The sequence below is a fragment of the Platichthys flesus genome, chromosome 2 (assembly GCF_949316205.1).
Source record: "Platichthys flesus chromosome 2, fPlaFle2.1, whole genome shotgun sequence".
NCBI classification, from domain to species: Eukaryota; Metazoa; Chordata; class Actinopteri; order Pleuronectiformes; family Pleuronectidae; genus Platichthys; species Platichthys flesus.
Genome location: NC_084946.1, coordinates 17,026,283 through 17,038,868, shown reverse-complemented (window position 1 = coordinate 17,038,868; position 12,586 = coordinate 17,026,283). Strand labels below are relative to the sequence as shown.

General features: G+C 39.5%; 1 protein-coding gene across 1 annotated transcript in view; it reads right to left on the bottom strand.

The window, feature by feature from the left end:
* The window catches only part of LOC133967233 (voltage-dependent calcium channel subunit alpha-2/delta-2-like), a 32,613-nt gene that overhangs the window by 9,592 nt on the left and 10,435 nt on the right, over positions 1-12,586 (bottom strand). Inside the window, exons 3-23 of the mRNA XM_062402545.1 lie at positions 10,328-10,444; positions 10,031-10,090; positions 7,239-7,283; positions 6,994-7,129; positions 6,787-6,918; positions 6,619-6,676; positions 6,482-6,532; positions 5,651-5,750; positions 5,351-5,512; positions 5,154-5,264; positions 4,972-5,050; positions 4,114-4,163; positions 3,844-3,933; positions 3,652-3,717; positions 2,547-2,624; positions 2,366-2,440; positions 1,766-1,837; positions 1,479-1,550; positions 1,256-1,317; positions 1,064-1,140; positions 71-131 (exon numbers count right to left, since the gene is read on the bottom strand). Coding sequence (XP_062258529.1) covers positions 71-131; positions 1,064-1,140; positions 1,256-1,317; positions 1,479-1,550; positions 1,766-1,837; positions 2,366-2,440; positions 2,547-2,624; positions 3,652-3,717; positions 3,844-3,933; positions 4,114-4,163; positions 4,972-5,050; positions 5,154-5,264; positions 5,351-5,512; positions 5,651-5,750; positions 6,482-6,532; positions 6,619-6,676; positions 6,787-6,918; positions 6,994-7,129; positions 7,239-7,283; positions 10,031-10,090; positions 10,328-10,444 — 1,754 coding nt within the window. The remainder of the gene's footprint in view (positions 1-70; positions 132-1,063; positions 1,141-1,255; positions 1,318-1,478; positions 1,551-1,765; positions 1,838-2,365; positions 2,441-2,546; positions 2,625-3,651; positions 3,718-3,843; positions 3,934-4,113; positions 4,164-4,971; positions 5,051-5,153; positions 5,265-5,350; positions 5,513-5,650; positions 5,751-6,481; positions 6,533-6,618; positions 6,677-6,786; positions 6,919-6,993; positions 7,130-7,238; positions 7,284-10,030; positions 10,091-10,327; positions 10,445-12,586) is intronic.

Below are 12,586 nucleotides of genomic sequence, written 5' to 3'. Positions count from 1 at the left end.
AAACATTATAACATTCCCTTTATAGGTAGACTGAGGAAGAGAGAAATGAAGATAGAGACATTTAAATCACCTCGGAGCCAGAAACACATGACCTGACAATTCAAAGGAGCTTGGCAGCAGCGACTGCATGTCTGTAACACAAAGACAAGAGGGGATGTTTTTTATAATCTCACGTATGTGTTACTTTATTATAGCAGAATTACAGTATCATGGTTGTACGCCTTCATCAGCCAGTCAAGTTGCAGTTTACATCCATATTTTCCAAGATTCATGCTAAACCTGTAGCGAAGGCTTACAATAATGACATAATAAGCTTTAATTGTGCAGCACTTTACACAAGAGGATTAAACTACAATAAATTAAATGAAAATAAAACTTAATCAAAATAAATAAAAAATCACCCTGGAATAATTAAGGTTTAATTTAAGTTAATTATTTGTCTAGAGTGAATCATTTCCACTGCAGCCATTTGTGATTTAAGCATATGAATAAATTTGATTTGACCGAATTTTGGTTTTGTGAAATTACAATGAGAAAAAAAGAGTCATATTCCTTGTATGTGCTTGGCCAATAAAGTTGATTCCAATAAAACATAAAGTTGTATCCATGACAGTTGTCAATGCTTCAAATATAGATGCTGGTGCACAGAAGATCTATACCATTGCCACAGTTTTAAGAGGGACATTGAAAATAAGAGTCACCAATTCTGTATTTGTCCAAATCTGGAATATGTTTTAAAACTACAGTCGTAGTTGTAAATGTTTTTAAAAGATTATGCCATAGTGAAATCGACTTTTATCATTTTTGACATAAAATGTTATAAATTAATCGTTTTATTAGATGTATGTGTGATTGTTTGCATGATTTGAGTATGAATTGTTGAGCTATGGTCAAAACTGTGTTTAGTGAGGTCCGGGTGACCTTGACTTATGACCCCTGAGCGTCAAATTCTAATAAGGTCATCTTTGAATCCGGGTTAATGTTAATGCCAAATTTGAAAAAAAGGTATTCACGACACGTAAAGAAACCCGAAGATAAAAAGCTCTGTGTCCCTGGTACTCACACTGGAGCTGCAGCATCACATCACTCAGGTCCGCCTGGATGTAATACTCGTTGTAGGTGGGTAGTACCAAACCCAGACTGCAGGTGGCGGCATCCCAAAAGAATGAGGAGACAAGGAGAGGAAGGGTCTAATGAGTGACTCCACTTCGGTGTGCAGCAATACATTATAACCAATACGATTGAGACTGCTCACCTGTAATCCGTGCCGTTGATAGGAGTCCAGGTGTAACTCCTGTACACATCATCAATGTATCGCTACAAAAAAATCAAAACGATTCAGTCAAACAAGTGAAGCACAAAGCTACACGATGATAACAACATTTTTTATAAATTAGCTCTGCAGCGACTTAAATTTGGATTAAAGCATTTGAATACTCGTTATTGATTCAAAAGATTAAATGTTGAGATTCACTTGCCTCGTCAATGGACTTGATAAGCGTTTTGACCTGTATTTCACCTGGTCTTCCATCAATCATTTGTCTGCGGATCTGGAGCATGAAACACAACATAATCACTCAACAGGTTGTAAAAAAAAAAACATGCTGCGTGGGCCTTCAGTTACCTGCACTAGTGGGCAGATTATCCTGAGGCAGATAATGTGGTTCTCTGACAATGACTTTGAACACGACCTTAACAAGTAGCAAGGAACAGTAAAAGCCTGAAACCAGGAACATTTGAGTTCCACTTGCTGCTAAGTGCTCACCTCCTCTTTATTGCTGTCCTCCACCTCTGCATCCAAGAAGTCCAGCGTCACAGGTTCAGGGAGGTTCACGAGCTGAGACGAGAAGAGAGAAAAAGATACATATGAGAAAAGAATATTTTAATGACAGCATCATCAAAAGTTACAACGGGTATAACAGCATGCAGATTAAGATACATTTATTTGTCACAGACATGCACAAACACTCATGCAACTGAGGGAAATTTAACCTCTGCTTTTAACCCATCTGGTGCAGGACACACAGAGCAGTGAGCAGCCATGTATGGCGCACGGGGAGCAGATGTTGGGGGAGTAAGGTGCCTTGCTCAGGGGCACTAGACAGGGTAGGGAGAATCCTGTTGGATTTTTGGATAGATCAATCCAGGTTCGTCTTTTTGTTTTTTCTCCGTGGAGTTGAACCAGAGACGAACCAGAGACCTTGTCTGCCCATACTCCAAGTTTCTGCCACTAGTCCACCGCCTCTCCACCGCCTCTATCAATGTCTGTGCTCGAGACCCAACATTTGAATTGACCTGTAATGACTACTCCTCCCTTCTTCTTCAAACAAAACCCCACAGTGTAAATGTGTTAAGCTTGAATCACCTTTGGCTTGAGATTAGGATGCAGGAGAAGATATCCGTTTGGATCAATGGCAAATATGTATCCATTGGCTCCAAGCTGTTCAGGACACAAAAAGTGGAAAGATGGATCTGTCTGTATTGTCCAATGCAAGTGCCAGGGAAGAGAATTGTGACGAATAGTGGTGCTGATGAAATGTACATACAGTGTACCGTGGTGTCAGTCGCTTTATCTCGTCGAGATGCACGTCCACTCCCATGACACCTAATATCAGCTGATTCTGCTGAGACAAACGAAGACATACATTTAAAGACTTAAAGGAATAGTTCAACATTTAGGAAACATACAGATACCAATGTTATATCTTTAAATATAGAGCAAGCCAGTGTACAACAGAAGCTTTCTTTCAAAACCACTTCATGTTAATTCAGGAGACCAACAGGTGCATTTTCAAATCCTAACTAATATATACAGAGCGATGGATTTTTCAGAGAATTAACCCAGAAACCAAGCTTGCAAAAACTCAATGAACGCGATAGTAAACCCGACAGATCACGCATGAGAGCACGCAGTTCACTCCCATGCGCCACAGAGCCAGAGCGACAGATAAGGCTGAAGCCTCCCTGCCTGCTGAGAACTACATGGTCGTCATGGGAAAACACACACACCTACAGCTGAAGCTATGACAAGGTCTGGCTACCTGTGAAGATGGTAAAAACTTTATGGAGGTTTTGACAGTACATTGATGGGGCAGGATTTCTGCTTCTGATGGAGAGCGAAGGAGGTGGGGAATGAGAGGGAGATAGGGAAGAGGGAGCGAGAGAGCGATGCAGTGCTGCACACAGTTCTACTATTAATCAACAAGTAATTATATTATTACTGGGAAACACTGGCAAGATAATATAAATAATATTTCAACGTACATTTTTGGCTATGGGCAGGAGACCTTCAGTGAGCTCCCTTAACAAACGCAAATGTGCCTTTGAGCTTAGTTTAGCTTTGATAACAGTCCAGCAAATTATCCCCATGATGTTCAAAATGTTTTGTTTTTTTTAAGATATAAATTATAAACTGAGTTTAGAGAAGCTGGTGTTTGGATTTTATTACCTTTGGACCCTGTGTTAATGCCAAATTAAAATAAATCACTTTTCTTTATATGTTCTGTACAAATATGATCAATCTTTTCATTAAATTTGGGAAAAATATTAAAATATTCCTTTAATGGTTGTCATTTGATTCTGTTACATAATTCAACAGTGACTGTAATCTGTAATATGTGATTTAAAAAAACATTTCACCAGTTTTGTTACCTGTGAGTTTCCATCCATGGTGAGATTAAATACAGGCAAAGTCCCGGTCACTACCATGCCAAGACCCTGCAGATTCCAAAGACAAAAACCAATTCATAAAAACCATAAGCTTCCCACTGAGTGTCTATACAGTATTTGTAATGCTTTTACTAAACTTGATGGAACCCAAGTAACGGTTTCATAAGATCTCACCAATGCATCCTGATACACATTGGTCCACTGGACCTGCTTGGCTTCGCTGCCTGCCAGAACCATAGGGCGTCCCAGCACGTCCAGGTACTCCTGTCAAGAAAACAAAACAGATACGTGAGCTGCTTCAGCTTCAAAACAACCAACAACATCAGAACACTGGGGAGCATGGATGTGCAAATAAATGGAAATAGATGTTTCTGCAAAGCGCCACAAGAAGAACCATAACCAATGAACGGCATCAGCTGTGTCAGAGGCACTAGACAAACCCACCTGGGTGTTAATCCTTATAGCACAGATGGAACGGATCTCAAAATAGTAACCTGGCAAGCAGCAGAGAAAAAAGACAAGCACAGAGAGGGAAAGAGAGAGAGAGAGAGCAAGAGCATGTGTGAGTGATGCTACTGGAAAAAAACACAGGAGTGGTGTTCATAAATATTCCAGATTTTACTAGATGTTACAAAGCTGGTGACTCAGCCTCTTAAATCCATAAGATAGGAAGCTAAGAGAGAAAAACCACTGAGCTTTAAGACGGAGGTCCCTGCATTTGATCAGCTGATCGCTAACCAGGGTCTGCTTCATAGAAACAATGTCTATGAGAGTTGTAAAATCTGATCTACACCAGTAAAACTGCAACTTCTGTAGATACCATGAGGGATGTGGAGGCTCAACTAATTCTACATGCATCTATTATTAATATCGCTTATCCAATCTGACATTGGGCGTGAGGCGACCGATGTCGTCAGCATGTCGTAGGGCCAACATACAGACATTCACACTCAGACCTAAAGTCAATTAAGAGTCTAGAGTTAACTTAACTCCATTCTGCATGTCTCTGGACTGTGGGGGGAGCTGGAGAAAACCCACCCAGACACGGAGAGAACATGCAAACTCTACACAGAAAGACCTCGGCTGAACCGGGATCCGAACCAGGAGCCTTATCGTGGTGAGGCGACAGTGCTACTCAATTTAAGTTATTGGAATATGAATTAGAAAATATTGGCTATCCACATCATTATGAGGGAAATAAAGTATTTAGTAAATACACAACCAGTGTACACATCAACCTGGGTGCATAACAACTGGTTGGCAAACAAGGAGAGAAGAAAACCTTGAGTAGAAGTGCCTCACCTTTATTTGTACATGCAATCCATTGTAAGGGTGTGACATCATAGTTGTGCTGACCCACAGAAAAGGTGAATACTCGAACCTGAGGGAGAACACATGAAGAAACACATTAAGATTAAGAAAAAAACAATGGTTCCTGTTCAAATTCTGTATATGAGATAACACAATTATCAGAGGAAACCAACTGTTTTGTTGGGCCAGTTGTATTGCATGAAGACGTCCTGAGCTCTGTCTTCTCCTCCATCAGTAAACAGCATGATTATTTTATTGCAGTTAGCCCTGGGGACATTTGTCTTCTGTAAAAAAAGAAATTTGTAGAATACAGTAAAGAAGTGTGTGCAGATGTGGGTATGGACAAAATCTACATCAATACCTCCCTTACATTTAACAGCTGGTTGAAGGCAAAATGAAATCCAGACTTGTAGTCAGTGGTGCCTTTCGCCTGCATCTGCTGCACCGCGTCCTTGAAGATCTTTTTGTTGCGCACGTTAGCCTGGACTAGATGTTTGAAACAAGGAACCACAGCCTCGGCCTTCTCGTTGAACTGAGACACAGACAGGAGAAGACAAAGAAGAGGTTCAAATATAGAAAGACTGAAAAGTAAAGGAAATAATCTAAGATGGAGATTTTACATATAGAGACAGATGTAGAAGGACAAAGATTTGCTATAGCAGACACAAACCCTGGCTACGTTGACATAGTCATCATCAGACAACGTGTCCAGCATTTCCATCACTGACGCTTTGATCAGTTTGAGCGTGAGTCCGCTGACACTGCCGCTCCTGAAAAACACACAAAGGGATTCATTCAGGCATAAGCAAAGAGATGATATTTCATATTCATAGGTCTGGAAAAAGTATACAGCTCACATGGTTGTTAATATATGGTTACAGTGAGCTAATGGCTAGCTTAGCATGAGTATAAGGAAATTGGGGGAATGGCTACACTGACTCTATGCACCTGAAACAATATCCACTGACCAGCACCTAATCAACATGTTCTGTAAAAAACATGGCGACCTCTGTAGAGAAGACCTGCTACTGTTAAAATGTAAGGGATTTAAATATAAAGGGCACATTCTAGGGTAAAGAAAACAACAATATGGTCAATTTAGTGAAAACATCACTTGTTATTCTGATCTTTAATATTTCTGCCAATAGGTCCCAACACCTAAATCTTACACACATGACCTTTATGTCTAAGTCATCTTAACTTAAACTTAAGGGCTGTTTGCACTTGATGAGCTTCTTTCAGCTCATTTTGGTGCAGCGTCAGTGTCAGGTGCAGTGTTTACCCACGACAATATAGATTCAACTGCAGTTAATTATTTAAGACTGCAACCAAAGCGAAAGTTTTGCACATCTTTGGTTCATAGGGACTTAAACAGCAATGCAATCTTCCCCCATCTACTCTACATTAGACAGTATATCAATTTTATTCTCAAACCCAAGCTAATTACTAAACCCAAGCGAAAACAACAACTTGAGTTTCTGAAACATTTTTAATTACTTACACATCAACAAGAATGACCATATCTTTTGGGGATGAGGCTCCCTGGATGTACCTGTAATGAGGAGAGATGGCAGAATGTCAAACCTCTAAATCTATTCCACTTGTAAAAGACCAGTATGAAAAAACAGCCGACTGTACCAGGGCCTCCTCCTGACATCATACAGGTCGATCTTATCGGGGGCTTTCCACGGTGTTGCTGTAAAAGTGAAGGGAAAATGTTTCCCTCAAGCTGTTCACATAACTTTGAATATGGCTCAATGTGCTTAAAATGCCACACAAAATTTCTCCTTCAAATTCCGCACATACCTGGATAGTAGCGTGTGACTCCCGTCGCGCTCCCAAACGCCTGCCACAGCAATGACGGATCCTCCCGACTGTTCTCCATGAAGACTTTCTCCAGCGCCTGCGTCCAGTTCAACTCATTCAGAATGACTGGAGCTGATGGGAGAAGAGCGAGTCTGACATTATTAGAAGCTCCAGTGGAAAAGAAAAACACATAATCGATCCACTTGCCTCCTTTATAGATATCCGTGGGGATCTGAACAGCCGTGTAGGAATAGTTGACATTGTTTTTGAAGTTGGGATCATAGACAAACTCCAGCTTGATGTGGGAGGGATTTTCCACCTCTCCCTCGCCATCCATCGAATACTATGACAACAAGAAAAACATGTGTATCCCATCACCTTATATTGCATTTTGTCTTATATATAAATATATAATACATTCAAACGAGTCTGGTCATTTGTCTGTTACTCACATAATCCAGCTCAGCCTTGGAATCGTAGTAAGCCATATCCAGCTCCTAGAGGAAACAAACCATTAGTCAACTTATACTCAAGTTAAATCATGTCCCTAACCTTCCTGACTTTATTGGTTTAAGGGAAATAGTGATAACAAACTCTACAGCCTAGTCTGCCATTTCAATAGAGTGGCTCTACGGATGAGTTTAGTCTACAGTATATAAAAAGATAACTAAATAAAAATGCATGTGGAAAGTAACCATGCCCACACATCATGACCTAAAACTACAAGATATGTAACGAAGTTTAGTCTTCAAGAATAGTAATAACTTGTATTGCTTATTTATACAAATGTATGCAGCCAGACACTCCAAGGTCTAATCCTACCATCAGTTACCGGTGGTGTGAGCATCCAGCGTTATTGTTTTTATTGTATTATTAAAATTGTTTTTTATTCTAATTGAGTGAAGCAGCGAATGACTATGCAAATATATTTTACGCCAACATGTTTGTTATTGTATAGGCGTCTTCACATCTGTTATTACTGTGAACCTGAAGTTCTAGCAAATCTCCTGGGAAATCTGCCTCACCGAGGGGCTGCAAAATCTCAACAGAGCATCACATCTATACATGTGGTGCAGGTATGAACTTTGTTCTATGACACAGACAGCTGATCATGGACAGTAATGTCCGGCTGCAGGACATTAAAAACATCCTGATGCAAAACAGAGGAGCAGCAAAAATGATTGCTCTTGTTCTCTTGCCAGTTCTGTCACGTTATGAATCAGTGGACAGGTAGGAAGGTCTGGGCAGAGCATGGCCAGACCCTGTTAGGATTGAGATTGAAAATAAGCGTGACATCGATTTGATGATGGATAAGTTGTTTTATTATCTGATTAACAAATCTAATCTCCAATTAGAGCCGTACCAAATTTTACATTTGAGCTACACACAACTTTACGTCCATCTGCTGTTTGCTGTTACTGACGCATCTCTCCTGTTGGCAGCGCAGAGCAGCTCTGTTACTTCCAGACATTATCAGCTGGTTCTCTCCATGAGTCAGTCTGACGAATTGACATATTTCCTCCTTGATGTTCACTTCTCCCAAGAGCTCTGCTGCTTTAAATCTGCGCCTGTGAGTTGTGCATCCCCGAGATCTTTCACATGCCTTATATGAAGAGATTAATTGTTTGTTTGTTTTTCTGTAAGGAAGGTTAGGATGGAGTCATTCTTGGCCTTGGAGACAAACAATCTTAGCTTTTCATCGTATCACAGAATCTACCTCAGACGATGGATTTTGCTGCAGTTTTCATGGAATCGTAGATGTTATTTTCCATTTTACCCTCAGTTCTTCAAACTCAACCTCTAAGGCAACATGGACAGACAAATCATTGAGGTAACCATGACAACTGGAAAACTTAAGCTGCAGAACAGCTACTGAATAGACTCTGTGGTGAGATTGTTTTCTCAATGTTTTTTACATTGTGCAACTGTGTTTTGAAAGGCTGGTCAGTGGACTTTAAATCTAAATGATTGTGTAGTGAACTAGAGTCCAACAGTTTAATCAAACTGCAACAAATTTCTCACACTCATAGATATACGAAATATGCCAGATTTCTTCCATCAAGATCCATGAACTGTTCCCTTGAAATATGGTGATAAGGTATAAACATAACAATAAAATGCATCTCGTAATGTTAAATAAACTGAAATCTAGTCTCAGGAGGTAGAGAAGCTCAACCCGAAGGTCGTTGGTTTGATCCCCAGCTCCTCCAGTCCACATCCTAAAGTGTCCTTGGGCAAGACAGTAACCCTAAACGGCAGTTTGGTCAGATTGAAAAGCACAACATCAGCGCATTAAGTGATTGTTAAGACTAGAAAAGAGCCACATAAATGAGGACCATTACCTTAAAGAGCCAAATTCCCCCAAACCTTTAGATTAATAAGCATATCATAGAGAAATAATGGAAAAAAGCAGATTACTGGAAGGCAGGAAATCAGCCTAAAAGCTTCAGTCTTCGGTCGACAGTGTCGTGAGGTACATACAGTTTTAATGAAATGGACGAAACTCACAAAACCACCAGTGGCGTCCTTCAAAAACACAGGAGGATTCTGTGCCTCAGAGACGGACATGAGAGGCCGTGTGAGAGGATGAGGTTAACCCCGTCTCATTTTGTCGGGCAAATGAAGCAGACCGAGTGGAAAAGTGGAACGCTACAGTGTGTAGGACTCAAACAGAGCCGCACACAGCTGAGTGCACTCAGTCATCTGTTTCAGCAGCTGAGTGCTGAGGGATCCACTCAGCTCACTGGTGTAAATGTTCCCTCGTTCTAAGGTCGTCCCATTTAGAGTCACGGCGCTCGAGAAGCCCATCTGGTATATGAGTTTACATCAGCGGTTAAATGTGACCGCCGAATAATTTCCATTATGTGAGGAAATGTGTTCAGTTTTATTGTTTTGACTGACAAAACAATAAGTAATATGCACCTAAATCTTTAATCAGAATGCAATTTGGTAAAGAAATACATCTAAAATAAAAAAAATAAAAATGATTGTGCCAACTAAATTTTTTAAGAAATATTAGTACAAACACAGGATACAGTTGTTTATCCAGAGTATATTCATCATTGACTGTATATTGAAATATTATGGTGAACATGAAAGGGAATTTTAAATCCAGGTTGAGCTAATAGATAATTTTAAGGACTCGGTGATGGTTATCAGATCCGAATTGAAGGATAAGGACTGCTCTGTATCTGAGTGGCTCTCAGCATAATTAACATTAAAATAAAGTGATGAAGAGTTTTACCTTGATTCCATCCTGCCAGGGATGCTCTCGCTGGAGTCGCTCTGCTTCTCTGGCCAACCTCTAAATGTCGGAGACAGACAAAAATTAGAGGAGGAAGTTTATTGACACGTCTCAGTACGGAAGAACACTAATGGTTCCTCGGATAGAGACCTCATGTTTGTTCTTTTTCTGTTCTGACAATAAAAGAAACGATGTGCTCCAAACCTTTTAGATTTTTCTTTTTCTAATTATTTAGATGCATATCATAATATGTACATATTTTAGATTTAAATTTTCTCAGAAATAAGATAAACTTACCTCAAGTGCTTTGCGCTTCTTAGCCAGGAGCTTCTCAATGTCCGAGGCCACCTTCTCCACAATCTTCCGTGGCTGATTCTTCACCAGACTGAATCGTCGTCTTTCTTCATTGTAGATCTGTAAATGTTTAATGGACAATGTAAAAACACCTCAGAGACGAAAACAGCAGCACAATCATTCTGTCAAGTCTGTTTCTGCTGAGCTTATGTCTTTCTATTGACGATTTGTACCTTTACATTTTATTGTCCATGCTGACCAGGCACTTATCTCCATTTACGTTAATGTAGCTGATTGTTATGTGCAGTATCGCTGTAGTGTTATTTCATATGTGAAACTACTACTCCTTATTTTCAAGAGTGCATTTTGTTAAACTAACGAAACAAACATTTGAGAAAACAGATGCAAAGAAACAAGAATTTAAATCTTGATAACACAGAACATTCCTGGAAGCAGAAACAGTCTTATAATTCAAAGCTCATGAATTTGCAAAAGCAAAACCTTTGCTCATATTCAAACACTGACACAGGGGAACAGTCAGTTGTTGTGTTTGTGTATTCAGCCCAAATCTAAAAATGGCCCCTGTCCTGTAATCTCTGCGCAAGTCTGTTGTATTTGTTTCCACTGAGGAATCAGAGTTTTCTTTGTTAGTCAGTCTCACACAACATTGCAGATGCTCTTTTAGATGGTCTGCCTCATGACAATGTAATGTTCTTCAACACTTTGAACAAAAAGAAGATATAATAATTAACTATTATAAAGCACTTTTCAAAACAGCTGTTACAAAGGCATCACAAAAAGGACGAATAAAAACACAAACATGAAACATCAGGGACGAAAAAAAAAAATACAATTTCATTTAATTAAAAAACAGCTTACACAAAATTGGAAACCAACGACAGTGGGTAAAATATTTAACAGTTTTGGCAAAAGAAAAAGATAAAAGAAGTACTAACAAGAACAATTAAGTTAAAGCCATTCGGTAAAAACGTGTTGAGGGATGATTCAAAAAACGACTGTGATGTATCATTTCCTCAGGTAAAATGTTTCAGATGTCATTGGATCAAGATCAAAACATGAATTTTCTCTAAAACAGAATTTTCAAATCAAGGACACATTCATTTGTGACTGCTTCATCAATTATCTATAAAACTTATTCTTTGATCGTATCATATGATAAACTAATCCCACCTCAGATTGAGGTTTCATTTATGATCGAATCAAAATAAAAAACAGATTTTTTGACCAACATTCTGTGAATATGTCAAATCTAAAGTATGATACACTCCAGGACAATGGGGAAATGGTAAATTTGTATTTATATATCAATAATCAAAACTTACTGACCTGTCAAAGCTCTTTCTATAACAAGTCAAATTCACCCATTCACACACATCCATGCAGCGCTTCTATCCGCAGCGCTGTTTCTATCTACCACATTCACACTCAATTAGAATTCAGAATGCAGAGTGGAGGAGCCAGGGATCAAACCATTGGTCTTCTGATGGACGACCCTCTCTACCTCCTGAGCCACAGCCGACTATACAAAATAATGTCCTTTTCATTTCACTCTTACTTGAGTCTGAAACTTGCTGCTAAACTGATTGAAAGAAATTCACCCAGATGACGTAAATGCTTTTTCTCCTGAGGGCCTGGACTTAAATTAGACCACACATGGCAACACATCACAGTGAACTTCAGGGGACCTGAAATATGGCCTCTCAACATTAATGCCAAGTTTCCCTCTCATGATTTGTTACGCTGCAGAGCTTTATGGGTCGTCAGACAACATCTGGGAACGACAGCAGATAAACCTGCTTGGAGAAAAACTCATCCACTATTTCCTTCTCACAGACATATTGTATTGAATGTTTTAGAGTTTCCTTTCAAAACCCTTTTTGCACTTTATTGTTGCAGTGTTGCAGTGATTCTGGGGAAATTTCTTACTCTCAGTGGTCTGATATTTAACGTCCACATTTTAAGATCCAATTGAGACAACATTTAAAATCTTGCAGACACAGCAGAGGTTCACATGATGTAATGTTTGTTAGTGACTCCAAAGGAACCAGAGCAAATAGTGCACCACAGGCATGTTTTCCGCATGAAGAAATTACTAATTTTAACACCTTGTGCTCTAAAAAACAACGCCCTATGGCACAAATCTTCATTATTACTCCACAGAGAAACCATGGTGACTCGGAGTTCAGAGCATTCATCATCCTCACATACATAGGATAGGATATGAGCTGATACCTGCAGCCG